The 23,242-nt window shown below is 43.5% G+C and overlaps 1 protein-coding gene across 1 annotated transcript in view; it reads left to right on the top strand.

Annotated features, from left to right (window-relative positions):
- LOC140157636 (uncharacterized) overlaps positions 1–22,189 on the top strand; it is a 37,394-nt gene extending 15,205 nt beyond the window's left edge. The window contains exons 2-4 of the mRNA XM_072180874.1: positions 14,438–14,552; positions 18,421–19,736; positions 21,342–22,189. Of these exons, the coding sequence (XP_072036975.1) occupies positions 14,438–14,552; positions 18,421–19,736; positions 21,342–21,414 (1,504 nt within the window). The 3' untranslated portion in view covers positions 21,415–22,189. The remainder of the gene's footprint in view (positions 1–14,437; positions 14,553–18,420; positions 19,737–21,341) is intronic.
- Positions 22,190–23,242: the final 1,053 nt, after the last annotated feature.

Genomic DNA, 23,242 nt, shown 5'->3' with positions numbered 1-23,242 from the left:
GTTTTTACCATCAAAAACTAGTTAGGACATACTGCACACACAGAAAAAAAATCAAATTGTATGTGCCAAAGTCAAAACTCATAATGCCTAAGCAAATTTGTACAGTATTAATGGTATTTGTAATAACTATTGATTGCAGTATTTAAAATCAAGGCAGATATCTATTTATATGATAAAGTATAATATGGAACGGACATGAGTCAAAGAATACATTAATGGTATCAATTTTTTTAAATTATCATTTTTTGAATTTTGACCAAAACTGCATTTTTGGTTCAAAATCTTGGACTTTCCAGAAATTCACAACTCGCCACATGGACTTTCCGGCGCAACTCGCCACATGGACTTTCCGGAAATTGCAACTTCGCCATGTGGACTTTCCGAAATTCACAACTCGCCGCGTGGACTTTCCGGAAATTCACAACTCGCCGCGTGGACTTTCCGGAAATTCATAACTCGCCGCGTGGACTTTCCGGAAATTCACAACTCGCCATGTGGACTTTCCGGAAAACACTGCAGGGGGTAACTCGCCATTTTAACTCGCCGCGTGGACTTTCCGGAAAACACTGCAGGGGGTAACTCGCCATTTTAACTCGCCTTTTTCTAACTCGCCTATTTTTTAACTCGCCAATAACCTGTTCTCGCCAGGATCGTGGTTTATTGACTATTCACCCATGAATGCATGTGGTTTTATACAAAATTTGCAAGGGGAGTACTCACTATTGGGGATAGGCAGGAAGTAGGCAAGGTCATCAGTGATAATTAGATAGGTATAGGGTTTCTGGAATCAAGTATGGGCAATGTCAAAATGGGGAGAAAGTAAAAGACAGAAAAGCTTAGAGTTACGAATAAGAGAGTTAACAGGAAACTGTAGGAGTTAATTGTGGTACCTTGGTACTAGAAGTATGAGTTGTTTATAAAGGTGCATGTTGTTGGCATTGATTGATAGTTTGTTGGATACATGCATATGTAGTCATGAAACTTGGTGCATGTTAGTGCTGAAAATGTTCAAAGTTATATTCTGAATCATTCAGGTAGATAGATAAAATAAAATAAAATATCAAACTGTTCATCTGGACTTACTATTTATATGGCTACAGTATCACTTCTCATCTGAGATGCATCTTGAGGCCTAATGGGCTGGTGCTGAAATGTTGACCCGTGACTGAGTTGGAGTGCGGATGGCCGTGTCATACATTGTAATTGTAGGCCCTTGTGGCGAAGTGCCCATCTGTCGTTTGGGCATGAAACTTGGTGGGTACAGTCAACATTTAGAGCTAAATTTTTGGAAGGTCATTTTAGGGTCATCCAAGGTCACCCAGGGGTCATCTGAGGTCAAATTACTGTAAACTGTCGGATGGGCATGAAACTTGGTGGGCACAGTCATCGTCAGCCAGATAATCGTGCCAAGCCAAGAACCACCAAAATTTAGGGGTCAAAGGTCAAATTTCAATATTGGTCCAATCAAGCTCAAATTGAACAGGTAAATCACCATGGGTTGTTGCAGGTTCATTTACTTCTACCAAAAGTAATCGCGAAAGCAGGCTGTCGCGAAAGCAGGTGAGACTCGTGGTTCGAGAACCGCCTTGTCACCAAAATTCAACAGGCTATTGTAATATTCATTTGATCATACCTACCAACTTTCATAACAATTTGACAATCTTAACTCAGATAATCTTGACCAGGCCTTCAAAACTTTTGGTGATCACATCCACCAAGCTTCATGACAATACAACAGAACATGACAATCCAACAGAACATCATTTGATGAAAGTTATAGCTTTCATACCTATTTCATTTCATAACTTGACCCAAGATTTCCAATTTTTTGGGTCGGTTGGTTGAGGGCAACCAAACATTTTTTTAAAGCCTAAATATGCAGTTCTGATGCCTTCCACTAGGAATGCGACAAGCATTCAAACCTAGTACCTTCATATTTTTATCTTCCGCTCTTCTCCAGCGTGCCTCTGTGGCTCAATTGGTTTATAGCATTGTGCTAGTATTGCGAAGGTCGCTGGTTCTAGGGCGTGGTGTAAAGTCACTTACGGAGCACAGCCAATTAAATTGTTTGTCTTTATTGCTATGATGTACTGTCTTAAGTCACCTACAGCACCCTGAATAGGGTGTGGTGTAAAGTCATTTACGGGACACAGCCAATCAAATTGTTTTTACAAACAAGTCTCTAGGTCAGCATGTTCACCGGGCATGGTCAGTGACTGATAACGTCAACATTCCCAAAATTTGTCGGCCATTATGTTTAAAGGAGTATTTCGTGATCCTAGCATCCTCTTTTTATGACATTTTCAGTACATATCCACGAAAAAGCATATTCCCAAAATTTCAGTTGATTCCGATATTGCGCTTATGAAGTTACATTGTATGCATGATTATGTGTATTACACTGCTCCATAGACAATACGTTGTAATTTTGTTCTGGTGCACCAGAACGAAATTCAAATTTCACGATATCTTTGTTAAACTAATTAATCTGCAAGAAATATTTTGTACATAAACATTATGTAGCCAGAGGTTTCCAGTGATATAAAAATCTCAACTTTTTTGAGAAAAGTGGGGATGAGGCTGTGGATCACGAAGTGCCCCTTTAATAACAAAAATAAAAAACTATTCTGAATTCTCAAGACAGGTGGGGGAGTAAATTCAGGTTACGAGAGGTAGTATTATAAACAAACAAAACGAATAAGATTAAATTTTCAAGAGAGAGGGGGAGTCAACTATTTTGAATTTGTGAAAACAGTAGATGGAGAGAGAGGAGAGCCAGACATGATGGTAGCCCTACCACAGGGCCTTTCTTATTACACATTATATACTATACACCATGCTATATACTGAGAACTGCTAAAAACCCAGTGACAGCTCACAACCCACTAACCACTGTCTGGGGAATTGGCAGTCACTAGCAGCAGCTCTCTGGATATAGCCAGGTTTTATGATATAGCATGGTTTTGGATCACCACAGTCAAAAGGCCCTATACTAGTAGGGCTACATGATGGAGGCGTGAGAAAGGTGATAGAAAAAATGAAGAGAGGGGGACTGGTAAGAAAGACAGTGAGGGGAGAAGGGCAGAAACAGTGGCGTAGTGTGGGTCATCACATGGGGGGGCACCGACCATGATGGGGGGGCACCGGATCTGATTGGGGGGGGGGCACCGGATCTGATTGGGGGACACAAGCCGTTTTTGACAAATTTCCTATGGGGTTTTCTAAAATTTTCAGATCAATTGGGGTGCATGTGTCCCCCGTGCCCCAATGACGCTACGCCACTGGACAGAAACAGCGAGGGAGAGAAGCAGACTGGTAGTAGGCCTATTGGGCAAGAGTCGGGGCACAGGTCCAAGGCCGTGTATGGGTCCGGACCCGTGAGTATGGGTACAGGCAGTAGCGTAGCCAGCGGTGGGGGAGGGGGGTGACTGATAACAACACCTAAAATGGGGACGGAGAGGCAGAAATGGGGACGAGAAGATTTTGTTGGAAGGACAAGCATTCAAACCTAGTACCTTCATATTTTTATCTTCCGCTCTTCTCCAGCGTGCCTCTGTGGCTCAATTGCTTTAGCATTGTGCTAGTATTGCGAAGGTCGCTGGTTCGAATCCGGCCAGATGCACTGTGTTTTCCCAACGTTTATGTGCACTGGCTACTCTGGGGAAAGATTAAAATTTGTCCAGAAAATCATTTTATGGGTTTATCCTTAGTGTAAGAGAACACAAAATACTAATAGGATTAGAGTTAGTGTTAGGGCTAGGATTTAGGGTTAGGGTAATGGTTAGGGTTAGGGTAGGATTAGGGTTAGGGTTAGGATTAGAGTTTGGATTTGTTTGGTATTCTCTTACACAAAGGATACATCATTTTATGTTAACATGCAACACATTTGTACCAGACATGTAAGTTGTATTAAACTTCCTGTCAACTCTCCTGTCTATAACTCCCAACTTTTCTGCCTTTTCTGTCATTTCTGTTTTCTCTCTTTTCCTTGACCCATGACACCCCTAATCATAACATTCAGGCCCTCAATGCCTTGCATGGTTTAGAAATAAACAAGTCATCCAATGTACTGCAACACTAAAAGCCATGATAGCACACTGCTGGGTTTCCAGTGCAGGTTTCTAGCTAGCTGCAACTGTGTGAATATATGCAACTTGTGTGAATGTTCAACTGTGTCAATTCACAGTTGTGAAGGGCTACACAGATTTATATAGAAGGAAGTGTAACAAATACCAATGCAGATAGATGTGGTAGAGAACTTTACTTCTCATGTGACAATATGTGACCATAATCACCATTAATTTTGGCATAGGAGTTTTACAAAAGGTATGTAAAATTTAATTGTGTTTAGAAGTACATGTATGCAGGCCTATGTATTCTAAAGAAAGCAATGCCCTCTTTGAATTCAATGAAATAAAGTCTAATATATATAATATATAATGCACTGGTAGTGCCCCCCCTAGTGCCCCGGGGATAGTGCTTGTCAATACTATATATAATACTGTGAATGCTTGAACTATGGTGAACCACATATGTGTTCCAATATTTGTGGGTGAACTGTATTAGTAGAAGAATGCAGAGCCCATTTATATCTAGAAATTTACAGCTTTTTTCATGACAATGGCTCTGGAGACGAAAACTAGGTCATGTTTTGACCAATCCGCCTCATTTTCATACCAGTTGTAATACTTTTGACTGAGAGGAAAACTTTGATATTTCTTGCAAATTGCAGCAAATCAATGGAATATTTCACCTGTTTGGTGTTATTAAATTGAGTTGTGAACACATTATACAGTCTTTTGATCATATATATGGAATATATTTACTCTGGACAAGATTGATTCTTTCTATTAGAAACATCTACCATGTGTACATTTTATGACATTATTACCAAATACTTTGTTATAACAGCCTCTACTATGTGCAAAACTCTGCATTTAGGGACTACATGTACATGTAGGCCTACCCCTTTTTCATTAAAACAGCATGTACATGTAGTCAGGGGCATAGCCAGAGGGGATTTCCCCCTCCAGAAATTTATCAGGGATAAATGGGGACAGCAAAGAGTAAAGTGTCTTTGAAATGAGTAATAACTAAGGCTGTTATCGACACATGATTTCTAATTCAACATTTCGTCGGGGGAAAAAATACGACAATCGACACGTGTCGAAACTTGTAAGGATTTTTATTTTGACATGTCGGATTTAGGGTCATATCGACGATAATACGACACAAAGGACAGTCGATAACAGGCTTAGTAACAACAGGACAAAAAAATTGACAAATGTGAACAAAAATTTGTCTTTACAGTACACCCTAGCCCCTCATTAAAATCCTGGCTAAGTGTATGTACTATGTAGTATAAATGCACCACCAATCAATTTGAATCTGGTCTCGAGACCCCGGCCCGAGACTAGCAGAAATTTAGCCGCAGATGTACAGACTCAGTACACCGGTCGATCTTACCGCTTCCGATGTTGATTAAGATACTTCTTGCATCGATCCCGAGATGCGGAAAAACCAATAGTCATTTTGTCCCACATAAATGAATAAATAACAAAACCCCGATCCCCGGTGGACTCACCCAAAAGGTGACGCCACACCATATGATCGTCCTTATCCTCCTTGGTCTCCGACTGACACAGACGTGCCTATCGATTGTTCATAGCACTGTGTATCAATTTCTCGACCAAGTCGAGATATACGGTTGTAGTTTCACACCTTAGGTAAAACCAAACCGGTATTGTTCGGCTGAGGATAGTTTTGACGGCATTTTCTGGCTAAAAAGTGACAAAAACGATCCAAAACTTAGCTACATATCGTGCTCCGCTTGTATACGGGACACACGAGCAATTCAAAATGGCCGCCGCTGACGCCATTCATTTTGTTTCCCACGTAAAACAACCATTGCAGCCTGTAAGTTACAATAGATGTTTGTACATACACATTGTATTTCATGTACGGTAGGTTATTGTTGCTATGTTAGGGTGATTACTCTATCGTTATGTCTTCATTACCGTCCAATAAAGACGAAGTTAATCAGATATTCATACGGTGGGGATTGGTAGGGACCCGCCTGACATTTTAGTAATAAAGTTAGCCAGTCCTTACTTTACCACTAACGTTAGCGACCAGCCTCCGTGCTCAGGTTTGCTTACTGGGCTTGAGTCGCGTGTTGGGGGGGTAGTGCCCCCCCTCCCTTTCTCCTCGCCGCCTCGGCCCTGTCGGGCTTGCCCTTCCCTGGTGACGGAGCGGGACCCACACCCGCTCTGTTTCACCCACAGGGAGTGCTCACGATCTTCTAGATGTCTTTCTTTTGCTTAGGACTCTCCGAGTTCCAGCTTGACGATTAGGATAGGCTCCGCCATCGCCATAAGACGTAAGAAGAAATCTACCAAGGGCACTGGTAAGGTCGACACGGTGGATTCTGCTGTGACAGCCCCTATGGGTCATGGCAGGTCTGCTTAAGGGGCTCCGGTCCCCGGACAAGCAGGCGGTTCCTTCGGGACTGCTAAGCGCGTCCAAAGGCTCAGCAGCCAGCGAAAAGCACTGACTATACGTCGGAGCAAAGTAGCAGGCAGCAGAGCGGTAACCACCAGCGAAAACCCCAGCGGGTTTTGCAGCAGGAGGATACCAGTCGATACGGTAGATTCTGCTGTGACAGCCCCTATGGGTCATGGCAGGTCTGCTTAAGGGGGCTCCGGTCCCCGGACAAGCAGGCGGTTCCTTCGGGACTGCTAGCGCGGCCCAAAGGCTCAGCAGCCAGCGAAAGCACTGACTATACGTCGGAGCAAAGTAGCAGGCAGCAGAGCGGTAACCACCAGCGAAAACCCTAGCGGGTTTTGTAGCAGGAGGATACCAGCCCTCTAGCGAAAACCCACACGGGTTTTTAGCAGGCGGACACCCGCCTGTTGCAGGCATGTCTCACGGGCTCAAACAGCCACAGTAGTAGCCAGCGACGGGCAGCATGCAAGGGTACCCCGGGCTTGCCTGGGTTGAACCTAGCATGCATGGGTTCAGCAGAGACGATACCGCTGCTAACGCTGGGGGTGTAGTCTTCGCAGAACCAACTGGAGTTGTCACACGGCAGCGTTCCATGGCGGGACCGCCGAAAGTGATACCCTGGGCCCTAGAATAGCTGCTGGCTGTCCACAGGGACTGGCTGGCGATTATTCAGGGGTTGGGCTCGCAGTCTCTCACGGGACAGCGACCCAGGTGCATTCGGTGGCAGCTACAAAGACGAGCCACGGCTTGACTTCAGTGGTAGCCGCTTATGCACCCGCCCATAGCTGCCGTGAGTGGTCCGCCACACACAGCGACCTTGGGCGAAGCTCTAGAGGGTACAGTAAGTAGCTTGAACAGCCTAGCTGATCAACAACCCACTTATGTCCTCGAGAGCCAGCGGAGCGTGGGTGATCCATTACCGTCAATGGGTCAATTACCCTCTCTTGATCGATCACTGTCAAATCAACAGGGCATAGCTCCATTGATTGACGCTGCCTATTCAGGTGGCGAGGTGATTGATCGGGGTATGCACGCTCAGCTACCCGTGGTACTAGGCAAGCTCCTCTAGCCAAGGGACAGCCGGTATAGCGGGTACCCATACACACGGCTTGATCCCCTTGCGGGAACGCAGTGAGGCATGGGTACAGTGGTACACAGCCGGAGCCCTCATGGGCACCTACGCTTAGTACCGGCCGGTACCACGCCAGCACACAGCTTGATCCCCCAAACAGGGAACGCAGTGTGGCGAGGGTACAGCGGTCCACAGTTGGGAACCCTCACGGTACCCACGCTGATACCGCACCGGTACCGCAGCACTCGCTTTAGTCGCCACAGTCTCTGTGGCAACAAGGGGAGGCGGTGCTGGTACTGCAGTACCATGGGGTTACCCTGGTGGCAGATCCTTTCAGGGTCAGCTGTCGGCGGGTATGCCCGTGGTACCCGCCGCAGGGTGTTTCTTCCACGGCCCAGCACCGTGGCGGGCAAGTGTCGCTAGCGATGGCCACGCAGTACCAACATCAGCTGTTGACCAGGCCAGCCGGCATGGGGCTAACCCAGATCTTGATCAGGGTAGGCCCGATGCTGCTAGCGCTTAGGACGACGGCTGCGAGAGCATGCGGACCCAGTGGTGCCATGGCGGATACCTCAGGGTCTTGCGGGAGTACTCCCTCTTCTGCTGGCAGGTAGTCGGCGAGCCACACAGTGGTTATGCCTTCTTACCGCTTTCAGATGCCCGTCCTCAGTTACCGTCATCATCGGAGCATGATACGGATACTGTGGGCGAGGGAAAGGAGTCGGAAGCTGAGTCCGGTAGTGACATCACTACAATCTCCTTCCCCCGCTGCCCCGCGAGGGGAGCAACAGCACTGATCTTCCTCCGGACACCCCCCTGGGGGAGTCCATGGAGGAGGACCAGGGGATCCTTTCAGTAGGATGCTCAGCTGCTGCTTCCTCACAGGGGACGCCTGCACTCTCATTCCCGGCAAACCTCACGGGTAGATATCGTAGGGCTGTCGAGCTCAGTAGAGCTATGACGCCTGCGTGCTTGCACGCTTCCTCTCTGCGTGTAACGCGGGAGGACCACGGGACCTACCTGAGGGGATCCGAGAGGGACCCAGATGTCGCTCAAGCGTATCACGCCAGACAACATCTGAGCTCTTCCATGAGGTGAGCCTATTAGCGGTGCTAACAGCTAGCCTCAACGAGAGCTCCATGGGCCTAGCCCATAGGGTGTCCACTCAGCGCCGGGGAGGGGCCTGCCACTCCAATCGCTCAACGCGATGGAAAGGCAGGGTCCTTTTTCTCTTTGGATGCTTCTGCGCCACGGTGGAGGACCGTGCAAAGAAGCTACCAACGGAGCACTCTGAAGAGGTCGGAAACTGCCCTTACCATGGGTAGGAGCTCCGACTTCAGCAGGCCGTGCACCACCAACAGTACCCGAGCCCACTACCTCTGCAGCACCCATTTCTGGGAGGCGCAAGGGTAGCACAGGAACAGCTGGCAAGCCCGAAGAAGAGCAAGCGCCTTCCAAGGGAAGCTAGGCAGAGCATTCCTGGGGGCTCAGCGGTTTTTCCACAGGGGATCTCCCAGTGGGCACCGCTATGGCTTTCACCCAGAGGTGGGAAACCATCTCTTTGAGCGCCTGGGTATGGTCAGTGGTGAGTGGGGGTTACAGACTGGCAACCCAGTCTCCCCACATCGCCTGCACATTTCAGAGGTCCACAGTAGTGCCGCCAGACGGCCCCCAGCGCCGGGCACTACTGACAGGGATCACACAGCTTCTCACGAAGCGGGCGATTGTCCCGGTCTACCCCCCGTTCTACGGGTGATCTTGGAGCCATTGGCTCCAAGGAAGACTGGCGACGGGAGCCCCATCCGGGACCGCAGGCTGTTGAACACGTTCTTCAGGCCCAAGAGGTTCAGAATGGGGACTCTCGCCTCGGTGCTATCCTGCCCCATCAGGGGCATGGGAACAGCATCGCTAGATCTCTCGGACGCCTATCTGCATGCCAATCGCCTCTCAAGATCGGAGGCATCTGCGCTTCTAGGTACAGGATCAAAATTACCAGTTTTGATACCGCCATCCGCCTGTCCATCTCTCCCAGGGTGTTTAACACTCTTGGTCAGAGCGGTGGCAGCGTACCTGAAGCACAGGGGTGTCAACATCAGTTGCTACCTGGACGTTTGGCTCATATACGGACGCACTCCACTGAAGACTACGGGTCTCAGGGGGTTGATAGTCCGTAGGGTGGGGGACCCTGGATTTTTTGATCAGCTCAAAGAAGTCCAGCGTGGTCCCGACGCAGACACCACTATTTGTAGGGGCCCAGATCACCCTCACGGAGGGGTTCAGGCGGTGCTCTCACCCGAGCGGGTGCGAACATGGTGCGGTGTGCCTGACTCTTGGCCGAGTCTCGGCAAAACCCGCTGTGGCATGGATGAAGGTGGTAGGCCTAATGGCCAGTATGGTAGACCTCGTACTGTACTGCCGTTTCTACGTTAGGCTCACCCAACTACACCTTCTAGCCTGCTTGCAGGCCCAGTCGTCACCCAATATCCCTCGCGGTTCCGTTGTCGGAGATCGCGCGAGAGGAACTCTGGTGGTGGACCCATCAACCCAATTTGACCCAGGGTGTCAGGTTTTCCTGCACCCCCGGTATGTCACGTAGTGACGACCATAGCGCCAAACGGGGCTGGGGGTCCACATCCACGGAGACTCCGTCTCGGGCCTATGGGAGCCATAGAGACAGAGTTTCACATCAACCTCCCTCGCTTACGAGGAGGTGATCGTGGAATCACATACCGTTGTCCTGACGGATAACACAACCGTGGTAGCCTACCCCAACAGACAAGGGGACTCCGGACCACCACGATTGAGCCTGCATGCACGACACCTGATAGGGTGGTGCAAGTTCAGGCAGATTACGATGAGAGCGATACACATCGCTGGCGTCACCAGCATCCTCGCGCACAATCTGTCACGAGGAAGGGTGTCGGGACCAGCAGACTGGTCCCGTGCTCCGCAGGTCGCGCAGACGATCTTCAAGGGGATGTACCACCCCTCGAAAGATCTGTTCGCATCTCATCGCAATCATCCACTGCCGGTGTACTGCTCAAGGGTCGCGGACCCCCAAGCATTCACCGTGGACGCTCTGTCCATAGACTGGGGGGGGATGACAGCTTATGCAGTCCCTCCGATCTCACTACTCATGAGGGTGGTGGCCAAGATCGGGTGGGAAGACTGCATTGTCATTCTGCTAGCGGCAAAGCCGCTGGCACTCCCCGAGGTACCAGATCTACTCCGGATGCCCGGAGCGGAGGTACCCAGTCTATCACTAGAGCACCTGCAGTTAGCTGCATGGCCCTTACCAGGGAACACGCAGCGGAGGGATACTTTTCATCAGAAGCTGTTTTTTCATCGCCGGGCTAGACGGAAGTCTACCCTCCGCACGTATAGCCAGAGTCTGGCTCCATACTACGCTTGGTGCAATGAGACAAATAGCTCTCCGCTAGAGCCTCTGTGCTGCTAGTTCCGGAGTTTCTGACAGAAAAGTTCCAAGCAAGACTTCAGCGGGCCACTGGGGCCAGCTATAAGTCAGCTGTCCTCTCCATTCACCGAGGTTTCGAGACGGGTCGACTATCATAGCCGATGGTTACCTTACTAGTCTACGCCTCGACGGTATGTTCAACGAGTGTCTACCAAAAAGGAAAGTGATCCTCCTAAGGGATCCCAACACAGTCTTAGATTACTTTAAGGGTCACCCTTTGACCTTCCGTCAAAAGCGACGCTTAAATACGTAACTCTCAAGATGGCTTTCCGGTTTGGCGTTGGCTTCGGTCGGCGGTGCTGAGTTGCACACGGTCTCGAGGTTAGCTTCCGTGTTCACAAACACTGGAGCGACACTGTTTCGGGCGCTCTGTTCTCGTGACTACGAACGGGCGCGGTGCATACCGACATTCGCCCCTCTCCAATCCCCAGGGTTGGGCAAGGTTCGCTGAAGCCAAAGATAGGCTGGGGTGTCCGATAAGGCGCTGCAGCACTATTTCTTCCGAACACAAGCCTTGCGAGGGACTCACGACCGCATTCATCACCCTTACAGAGCCTTTCGGTCCAGGCGCTGTCGCAATGGCTGGTCCAGGTGTTGGTGGGGTCCGGGGGATCGCGAAGGTTTCGCGTCCCACGACCCACTCGACACGAGCTATCTCATCATCTTGGGTATACCGTTCGGTTGTCCCTTGAGGAGATCTAGCAGGCGGTGTCCCGGAAGCCACCTTCGCCCTTCTCTACGATACTTCCGCTTTACGTTAGTAATCAGAGACGGGCGGGAGGTTTACCGGGACATTGTTCGGCGATCATAATACGGTGGTGTACGGGTACCAGGTTTTCAGACTATACAGAATACTCAGCATGGTAAGAACCAGTGTCGCTATTCTTAACCACCAAACTTATTAAGTAAGGAGGTTTATGTCTGTGATCGCGTGGTCTTTTTTGTTTTTCTACCGTTGGGGGAAAATTTTTTCTGACCTCGCGAAAACCATCGTTACCCGCTCCCGATCCCTGATCAGATGCTGACCAATCTTGTACCTCCATCCGTCGGTTACTTGCTAGATCGATCTTTCAGATGTTGATGCAAGAAGTATCTTAATCAACATCGAAACGGTAAGATCGACCGGTGTACTGAGTCTAGTCCCAAACAAAAATGTTTGGTAGACTCATAACCGTGCGATCTTACCTTCCGATGTTGATTATCCCGACCCCGCCACCCCTACAAGTTTGGTCCGGTAGGGGATCCCAAGTCGGATAAGGGACGATCATATGGTGTGACGTCACCTTTTGGGTGAGTCCACCGGGGGATCGGGGGGGTTTTTGTTATTTATTCATTTATGTGGGACAAAATGACTATTGGTTTTTTCGCATCTCGGGATCGATGCAAGAAGTATCTTAATCAACATCGGAAAGGTAAGATCGCACCGGTTATGAGTCTACCAAACATTTTTGTTTGGGACTATTTTGAGCCATGTCCCGCAATATAGTTCCGGCAGTGTGGGGCACAAATATGCTGTACATCCCCCACTACATATGTCCTGGCCCCCTGCTAGCTGGGCTTTGTGTGACAAGCCCCGTTGTAAAACAGTTGTACAACCCCAGCACTGGGATTCAAATTGATTGGTGCATAATGATTTATTATTTGATTAAAAACACAACATTTGATATTCACAATGTGGCAATGATAGAGTATTTGAATTTTGAAGAGGAGTATAGCCTTCACTATCTATGACAGGGGTTCACAAAAAGGTCACGACCTTTTCCAAAAGGGGTCACAGGACGTGCAGTAAAAAGTTTTATTCATCAGGTATTCTTTCTTGCACTCTGACTTACAGAACTTGACAATCACAGATCCTGGGCTAGGAAAGAGGACCTGTGCATGCAATCATGTATGCCTTAAACATTGATGTAATAATGCTGTTTATTCCACCCAATTACCAGTATTTACAAAACCACCTCTGTTTCTGCCTCTAATATTACACATTTATTAACACTTGGACGCCCACCCAGGGTAGTGCCTAGTAACACTGGTTTGGTATATAAGGAATACACCATTAGATATTAAGGGGGGGTGGATAGTTGGGGTCAGGCCTGTAACCAGGATTTTTTGTGGGGGTGCTGATTTTGAAAAAGTGGACTTTTTTTCCAAGGGGGGGGAATTCTGTGAAAAGTGGACTTTCTTCCCCAAATTTAGACCTTTTTGACTCGTTACGCTTAATTGCAAATTCTTAAATTGTTTGACTTTTTGTATACTTTTGCAAATTTGCGCCGCACCCCCTGGCTACGGGCCGGGTTGGGGTCATGATAATTTGTTCTGTTTTTTTGCACAAATGAAGGAAAAAAAAAAGTTGTCCCCAGGACAAGACAAATTTTTATTTTTTAGTCCTCAATGAGACAATTTATTTTCTATTTTCAATGATTTGTTTTTGGATTTGTGAAATTTTTATTTGAAAAATGTAAGCCCAATATCAACCTTATGTTTTGTAGCACCTAAAATTTTGCTCTTGACATCAATTTTTTTTTCCTCTGGTGAGGTAGCCCCAGTCTGTGGCCCTCATGAACTTAGCGAGCGCGTAGCACGAGGAACCGAGTGCGAGGCGTTCAATCAAGCGCGTCAGCGCAAGGGCCACAGCAATTCCACAACTTTCTGATGCAACCTCTCTGGATAGTATACTGATAGCAATAGAGCCTGAAAGTAGTGCTGGTGAGGAAGAGCTAATTATTTTTTTTTTTTTTTTGGTCGAAGGTGGAACAATATTTGTTATTGCTCAGATGGCGATATAACTTTTTTTTTCTTTCAAAAAACGACCTAGTCCTCCCCTTGATATCTGATGGTGCATCCCTTACTCTTGGCCTTGACCCTACCTACTTCTAGCACAGGGAAGTGTCACTAGGCAGAATCTGTATCCCAAAATTTTCCCCTCATTTGCATATTTTCTATGTGCTTTACTCTTGCTGCAAGTGAAGCCAGTAGTTTTGCTGATGCCTCTATGGAGTCAAGATGGTATTTGATGGCTGCCTGGCTGAGGTCTTGTGTTGGATTATCCATCCAGGGATATGTTGCATACTTCACAGTTAGTTTGTATAGTCATCTTTTGAGCATTACATTATACAGGTATTATAAAATGTCTCGACAACTTTATTAAACTTTATTCATCTGTCTGTCTGTCTGTGTGACAGTGGAAGTTCATCTAGATACATACATATGTATTGTGTATGCCTGCCAAAACCACCATGGCCAGTGGTCACAATGCTCATCAAATCATGGTCTATGATCAAATCAAGTACATAGTATTCTGACCATCATAATTTCTCAATTTCTGCTACATCGATTTGGAACTGGAAGATATTTTACAAAAATCTGGTTTTTTTTTAAATGTTTTTCAGTGCTTCTGAAAAAGATCCAATTTTGAGACAAGATGTGAACTTTATCCTGCCGACTGTGGATCCATCAACATGGCAGGAGATACCAAGCTTGCCTCCATGGACACCACTTCAACAGGTATGTATAATGAATGGGAGAGAAGACTAGGCCTATACATGTACTGGGGATATGTGTGGGGTGAGTGAGCCGGGTGTGTGCGGATATGTGGGGTGCATGAAGAGGGGATATTAGCTGCGATGTATGCGTTTTATCAATAAGTGGGGTTGGAAAATAGACATGTAAAAAAAATGTAGATATTTATAAAGCCCTTTATGCCGTAAACAGTCTCAAAGCGCTTTACATTTATTCCGCCGTCATTAGAATATGTCAGAACCACGTTTGCAGCCTACAAGTGGCGCAGGGTCCATCAGTACAATGATTGTGACTACCCCTAACAGCTTCCCATTGCACCTGGGTGGGGTGAGGCAAGCGAGGCAAAGCGACTTGCCCAAGGGCGCAGCACGGTTGTGGGATGGGGAATCGAACCCACGCACGTCGAGCAAGCTCTCGGATTTATGAGTCAAAGGCCGTAACCACTGAGCCACGGTGCCCTCTAGAAGCGGGGATGGAAGTGTGGGTGTGTGGATGTGGTATGGGTGTGGACGTGGGTCACCTTGAGTGGTATGTATGAAGACAATGTGCAGTAGAACCTTGGAGTAGGCAAAATACTGCAGTACTGCTCTGTGTATTATGAGGTTGACAGTAGTGCCCTGCAGTTTAATCCAAAATATGCCAACATGATTTGAACCAATCCAGACAGCTCCAGACTGACATTAGATTGGTCTATAATACTACACCAATAGACAGAAATGACAAATGTACCCATTTAGAAGTAAGTCCTGCATTTGTATTTAGTTTCATTCCTCTGACCTTATAACCCACAGACAGATAGTTCCTTATTAGTGGGCTGCAATTTCAAGTATCAAGATAAGAAGTGATTCTGACAAAACAATGCATAGGGTTACACATTTCATAATGGAGGTTATCAGCAAGTTCAAGTTAGCTGTCAAAACAGGTGAAATATTCCATAATGTGTTCACAACTCAATTTCAAGTATCAAGATAAGAAGTCATTCTGACAAAACAATGCATAGGGTTACACATTTCATAATGGAGGTTATCAGCAAGTTCAAGTTAGCTGTCAAAACAGGTGAAATATTCCATAATGTGTTCACAACTCAATTTCAAGTATCAAGATAAGAAGTCATTCTGACAAAACAATGCATAGGGTTACACATTTCATAATGGAGGTTATCAGCAAGTTCAAGTTAGCTGTCACTTAGCTGCCAGAATGGACCCAGAAACTCAAGACATGCTGATGTCACCTATTAGGCCAAGGAAATTTGATTTTGAGTTTCCCGTCCCCCGCCCTCACTTCATTTTCTGACCCTCACTTGAATTCATTATTGCAATTTTCCAATAAATACCGATAAAAACTGGTTATATTTGCAAAAAAAATTATAAATATCCCTTTATTTTTTGTGGAAAAATCAAAATCAAAACATACATTTTGCTGTCTACCTTGCAGACTCTTTTTAATATACTTTTGAATCTCATTTGGGCTAAACATCCATCTTCAAGTGAGTGAGCGGTAAATACATGTAACAACACATTTTACATGCGTTTGGGCATATAAATGAAAGGCAGAAAAATAATGAATAATGAAAAAGTTACCTCACTTGTTTTCAGAAATTATGTGATGGGAAACTCAAGATCGACTGTTAGGGGCCTTAGTAGTATGATAACTTCTCAGTTGAGTGAATGTTCTTAGTCATCCAGTAGTTTCAAACAAGAGTTTTTGAATTAAATCTAATACTGGAACTTACTTTTTGCAACTACTACACTACAGCCACAATTTGGCAATCATTAAATTGGACAATTTGAGGGGATGGCTAAATGGCGAGTTGTGTATGGGCTTGGTGAGTTGTGGGGCGAGTTGTAGAGTGAGTTGTGTGGTTGCAGTGTTTTTAAACAGTGTATTATTTGAAGCTTCCATTTGACTAATTAACCCTACTGTCTGTTCAATTAGCTTAGATTCTTGCATTTTTAAGATATTTGAAAAAACAAAACATTGTAGTCAAAGTCATCAAAGAAAAGTGTTAGCACAGCCTTAGACCCAATGCGATTTACACTTTTCAAATGCCAAAGTTCAATTTGAAACCCGAACCCCATTTCTTTTCAATTTTGGTCTTTTACCGCGATATTTTTATAAAAAGCCGTAGAACGTCGGGTACCACAAACTTTTTTGAAGCAATCCATTTAGTGCAATGGGGACAAATGTCATAATAAGACGATGCGCTGAGATAGTATTTATTCAACCATCCGCATCAGGAAGTATTGTCTAGCTAAGTAGCTATAATTATTTGCCAGTAGGCCTATGCTATAAAAATAATTTGTGTTGAAACCCCAATGTTGAAACATTACGGTATTATAAAAATGCAAAGATGAACTAAGGTTTTCTAGAATAGGATATCTAGGAAATAGAATATTTATTTGTTTGTTTGTTTGTTTGTTTGTTTGTTTGTTTGTTTGTTTGTTTGTTTGTTTGTTTGTTTGTTTGTTTGTTTGTTTGTTTATTTATTTATTTATTTATTTATTTATTTATTTATTTATTTATTTATTTATTTATTGTGTGAATGGGTTCTGTGAAGGTGTAGGCCTAGGCCTATTATAAAAACTACATTTTATTTTCAATTTGTTATTTCATTTTGTTTGTTGAATACAAACTATGCGAAGAAGGACATTTGGAAACAAATGAACTTTTGTACAAGAAAATATTGGTTAACAGAAAACAATTGTTGTAAAGTCACTGTATCTGAAAATGTCAAGTTTAATGTTGATAGTCTTGGGAAAGGAATGATGGTATTTTAAAACAAAACTCAATTTACATTGTAAACCAGTTGAAATAAGAACGAAATCTATAATTCTAATGTCATTGTTTAGGAAAAAAATGGTCAGCATAATGTTATGCATAAAACGTAATCGCGCATATAATTTCGGGCAACAAAACCGCTGGAACATCATCACCCCTTCGGGCATCACCTATAGACCCTATCCAATAAACCGGAACGGTATAACAATTGAAATGGCAGGACAGATTGGTGGGTGTTGTTTTGCTAAATTGGATAGGGTCTATGCCCTAAGTTGAGAATGGACCGTCCCACTCGATTTGTGAAAAGGTCGCGAACCCTTTTGGTGGACCCAAGTAACTGCCTAAAATGAGGCAAAATTGAAAAGAAATGGGGTTTTAAATTGAACTTTGGAATTTGAAAAGTTAAAATCACATTGGGTCTAAGGCTGTGCTAACACTTTTTTTGATGACTGACCAAATTTTTTTATTTTTTCAAATATCATAAAAATACAAGAATCTAAGCTAATTGAACAGACAGTAGTTCTACATGTACATGTATGAAGGGGGGCGTACCAAATTTACCCTTCTACTGTGAAGGGAATTATAACAAATCCCTAGGATTTATTGTTTTGATTTTGCTCAATTTGCTTATGTTAAGTACGGTACTACCAATCTCCTGGAAGAACTATATAAAGTACAGTCCAACCTTTCTTTTCCCCGGACTTCTTTTAGAAAAAATGGATCTCTCTGTTATCTGGCTGTGAAATCTTCACAGGAAAACATGTTTTTGGTGATTTGAAACCTTAATGCCATGCTCTGAATGCTTTTATGCAACATATATATATGTCATTTAAAAGAATGACAGATATATATATGTTGTATAGAGACTCAAATGCCATCTTTTTAGTGTCATTACATCATGTTGAAACAATCTTTTGTTGTCCCAATTTCAGTACTAACGACAGTCAATGCAGAATTGCATGTAATTCACTTATCCGGATTTTTCCAGACAATGCTTGGCCGAATAAAAGAGGTTGGACTGAAAGGACATATGGAATTAATAACTATATATTATTTTTTTTGTTTCCTGTTATAGACCAAAGAAGATGGTTTTGATGACAAGGATTCAGGTGTAGATATTCAGGTGACAAAAGATGTGAAGATCCGCTGGACCCCTCTACCACCATTCTGCAAACAATGTTTAATTAGAGGAATACCTAAAGGGAAACGCAAACCTGTTAAGAAAACTGGCACCAGAGAACAACTGACTGAAACTTGTATTACAAAACAGGAGTTAAATACGAAGCATGTATCACCTGACAGAACTTGTAGCAAAAGTAAGAATGCTGATCAGCTTTCTAGTAACTTATCAAAAGCAAAACTTGCTCCTAAAACAAGTTTCAATCAACCCGGTGCAATACGTTTGTCTGATAGTACAATTAGCTCTGTATTGCCTGGCAGAGACACACAGGACATACATAGATCCATACATTCTTCAACAACATTCCAGCAAGTATCCAGGAAATCAACATCAGCTGTGGATGTGACATCAAGACAGAGTTCAGAATCTTCTAGTAGTGAAAGTGAAAAAAGTACCAGTTTTAAGTCGAGCAGTAAAACTATTGAAAAGAAATTTGTACCATTTTCTGCATCGAAAACAGCAAAACCTACTAATGCTGCATTACATAGTAAACCAAATCCCCCAAGTGGTTCTTCTTTGTTTGGTGCTAGCACATCAAAACAGACATCAGTATTACAGCATGCAGGTGGTACAAAAAGTGTACAGCAAGCAGGTGGTACAAAAAGTGCACAAGGTTTATCAAGTAAAGAGCAAAGAGTATTACCTGATGTGCAAGTAACAAATTCAAATTACCCCAAAGAGATTGTCCCTAAAGAAGCCCCTGCTTCTGTTAGTGCACCTGCTAGTGCACCTGTTAGCGATGATGATCCCTTAGGAGGTTTGACAGATGAAGATCTTATTGTTATCTTGAGTAGCGATGATGAAGATGAACAGGTGTTTCCCATTGTCAAACCACCTGCTGCTGCAACCAAGAACTCATGGAAGCAGCCATCTAAGAACATTGGAAGCAAGGACTCCAAGAAGTCTTCATCACAGGAGCAGAAAGGAAGGAGTAAGCAAAGTAAAGCCTCTCAGAAGAACAAAGGAGCTTCTAAAGCACCATCAAGAACAATCTTTGACTATGCAAAAGCTATGCCATCATCTAATCAAATCAGATTTGGCAAAAGTGAGGTTCAAAGTTCAAACCAGAGGATATCGAAGCCACAAAGTGCAACCGGAAGTGGGAAGTCGTCTCATGGTCAGAGTTCATCTGGAAATCGGACAGAGGACAAAATTGGAGAAGAGAGCGGTTTGCAGAGTTGCCCACTGTGCCAATTGACATTTAAAGCTGGGTAAGTCAAAAAAGAAAGCTAAGAGAATGGATATGGCATGATCAAGGGGAATGAGTTGGATGTCGCTAATATTGTTTTTGAGTTATTGTCAAAAACAGTGTTCAAATTCTTTTGTTTTATATTGTTTTCAGCCATTGATAAATTGCTCATAACTCGGTAACCAAATTTCCAATTTTGATGGAGTTTGCATCAAAATGTAGCATTTGTAAACTGTCAGAAAATGATGTAAAAAATTTCTAATTGAAAATTGTCGACATGTGACTTGTTCCCCTTGATCATGTCACAAATTGGGGAAATGCTTGTAAATTTAATTGAAAATTAGTCACTGTAGTTAAGTTTCAAATTGATTCAAAGGCATTTTGAGTTAGTCATTTGTAGATTTAGAGAATCCACTTAAGACCTCACTCTTCACAAGATAAACTTTCACCCTGGCTTAGTTTCATTTTTAAGGCTCAGTGCAACAAAGACTCATATGCATTAATTAGGCAAAAAAGAAAAGTAGGGTTGCCTCAGGCTCTTCTGGTGTGCATAGCAGCCTAAAAATGGGGAAAGTGGGCCAATAAATGCGATAAAAAAATCCCTTGTCTGCACAGCCTTTAAAAAAAAACCCCACATTGTGTTTGGGTTTTTTGGCGAAAGGAAGCTGACAAACATTTTTGGAGACTTAAATAGCGCCCATGGATAATGTTGTGTATTAATGGAGATGAGCGGAGCCTTTTCTTTGTTGCACACACTATGGACCACAATGGCCTCATTTCATTGGCATAGTTCAATAACCTCAATCAAACAGTCATATCACAAAATTTGACTTCAGGTTGCAGAGTATCAGTTTTTACACCCAAATTTTCAAAGGTCATTCAATGAATGTACAAATGTATTGGAGTTGAAGAACTGTGGCCTGATAGATGAGCATGTTGTGGATCCTAGTGACAGAGCCATTGTAAACAAGTCAATGTTAAGCTGTTATGATTCCAGAGTTTGGAAGGCAATGACCGTATAAACATAAACTGACCTCAAAAAGAAATTTATAACTTTTCACAAGGTCATATCTTAAAATCCTGCCCATAAAAATGAACAAAAATTGCACACAGGATTACTTTAATTCTCTACTAAAACTCTGGTCAGTAACCAAACAGTTGTCCAACTGACACAATAGCAAAATGCAGTGACATGGAACAGCCTGTGAGTTCATGGAACGTGTTGTACAAGTCCTGTTTCTTTAAGAAAGTGTGTGAAAAGCAGAAGCAGCCCCGTTCCACACTGTTCCACTTACTCTTTGGAAATAATCACCTGTGTAAGGATCTTGAACGCATTCTCACAGATTTATTTTGCTGGGTTCAAATTATTGGCCTCTGAATGTGGTCCTGAAAGGTGTTCCGTGTCAGTGCATATTACTGTTGTGTCAGTTTGACAACTGCCTGCTTGGTAACTGATGTGTTTAGAGTAGAGTATTGAAGTAATCCTGTGTGTAATTTTTGTTCTTTTTTATGTTGACCTTACCCCTGTATTAGAGATTAATTGAATGTGATGATAATTATCTGTTAATTAATTCTTGCTCACTAATAAGACATGCTCTTTTTGCCTCTTCTTCTTTACTTGTTTCAGATGGAACCAGGTCCAAATAGATGGGCACATAGCTGCATGTCTAGCAGAGAGCAGTGATGATGTAATGTGGTAATGTAATGAAGGAAAGCTTATCCACAAACCAAAAACATGGCTAGTCAAAACTTATTATTTGCCTATTGCAAAATGAGTAACCCCAAAGTTTACAACCAGACTCAGAGTTTCTATGTCGTCACTGGGCGGGAAAAACCTCACATGTACATTTGGCCCTTGAATATGGATGAAGCAAACCCTTCAATATAAAGTCTACACCTACTAGGCTTTATCCATGTTCAAGGGCCAAAAGTAAATGACTTTTTATCTGCATGTACTTTGGCCCTTGAACATGGATATTGGATAAAGCAAACTCTTCAATATAAAGTCTACACCTACTAGGCTTTATCCATGTTCAAGGGCCAAAAGTAAATGACTTTTTTCCTGCATGTACTTTGGCCTTTGAACATGGATATTGGATAAAGCAAAATCTTCAATATAAAGTCTACACCTACTAGGCTTTATCCATGTTCAAGGGCCAAAAGTAAATGACCTTTTTCCTGCATGTACTTTGGCCCTTGAACATGGATATTGGATAAAGCAAACTCTTCAATATAAAGTCTACACCTACTAGGCTTTATCCATGTTCAAGGGCCAAAAGTAAATGACTTTTTTCCTGCATGTACTTTGGCCCTTGAACATGGATAAAGCAAACTCTTTAATATAAAGTCTACACCTACTAGGCTTTATCCATGTTCAAGGGCCAAAAGTACATGAGGCTTTTCCCGCCCAGTGACGATATGTGGCTTGATTTCAAAGAGGATTTATAAAGTACGATGTACTATTCCTGGTACAGGATAGAGATGGAAAGTGCAGGATTCCTTTGCTCAACCGGGATTTATAACTAACCTATACCATGAAAAAAATGCCTATCGATATTCTACTATAGAGCCCTCATAATGTCATGTTTCTGGTATTGTAGGAATGGGTCACATAATTATGTTCAACAGGTATTGTAACTTGATACAATTTGTAATTGATTGTGTAATATGGTCCAGAAGGCTGAACAACAAAAAACCAAGAAAAAGGTTGTTTGCTTGTCCATTTTTGACAAACTCACATCTCTGAAATTGAGCTTTTCTCACAGTGTAAATGAATACTGGCCCAAATTTCTGAAAAAAAAAACACTTTTATAAACATTTGTAATTTAATTGAATATACAAAATCATTTGATCAAATTTTAACCTTAACTGAATGCAACAATTTTATTCAGCTTGTGACCAAGAGAAAAATATCCTAACCAAACCTACTCCAGAATAAGTGTTCAAAGACAAGCAAGCATACCACCCTTTATCCTTAAACCATTGATATATAATATGTCTTTGCAATCCTCTCTTGAAGATAGTTTATTACAGAAACAAAAAATAATGATTGGAAGTTTATATATTTTGAATTGTTAGTGCAAGTTTAAGAGGGCCCTATCTGCAATGAGCTATTTCATTTTAACCCCCTGCCATCTCAATTTAAGTTCAATCCAGCTTGCTTGAAATTAAATTGCTACAATGTAGTTTAGTGTTAAAAATTACTGAAATTTATAAAATCCAGTTGAATAATTAACAAATCGGCCTAAAATTAGAGGATTAGATTAGATTGAAATTTTGTTTGGTATTCCAAAATCTTCTACGCCTTACCAACTTTTATGGATGAAAATCGTGGGATCTGGAACTGATGAATTTGGTTTGAATTCCAAAATCTTCCACAATGGGATAGCCCAATTATAGCTGCCCCAGACATTAAAAACTCCTGCATTCTATATTGTACCTCTAAAAATATCACACATGGCAGCTTTTGCAGATAGGGCCTTCTGTGCTAACATGGATTTGTTGCTTTATATAATTCTAACTGTATTC

The sequence above is a fragment of the Amphiura filiformis genome, chromosome 7 (genome assembly GCF_039555335.1).
Source record: "Amphiura filiformis chromosome 7, Afil_fr2py, whole genome shotgun sequence".
NCBI lineage: Eukaryota > Metazoa > Echinodermata > Ophiuroidea > Amphilepidida > Amphiuridae > Amphiura > Amphiura filiformis.
Note: the sequence above shows the minus strand (reverse complement) of the source record. Positions and strands in the feature narration are given on the sequence as shown.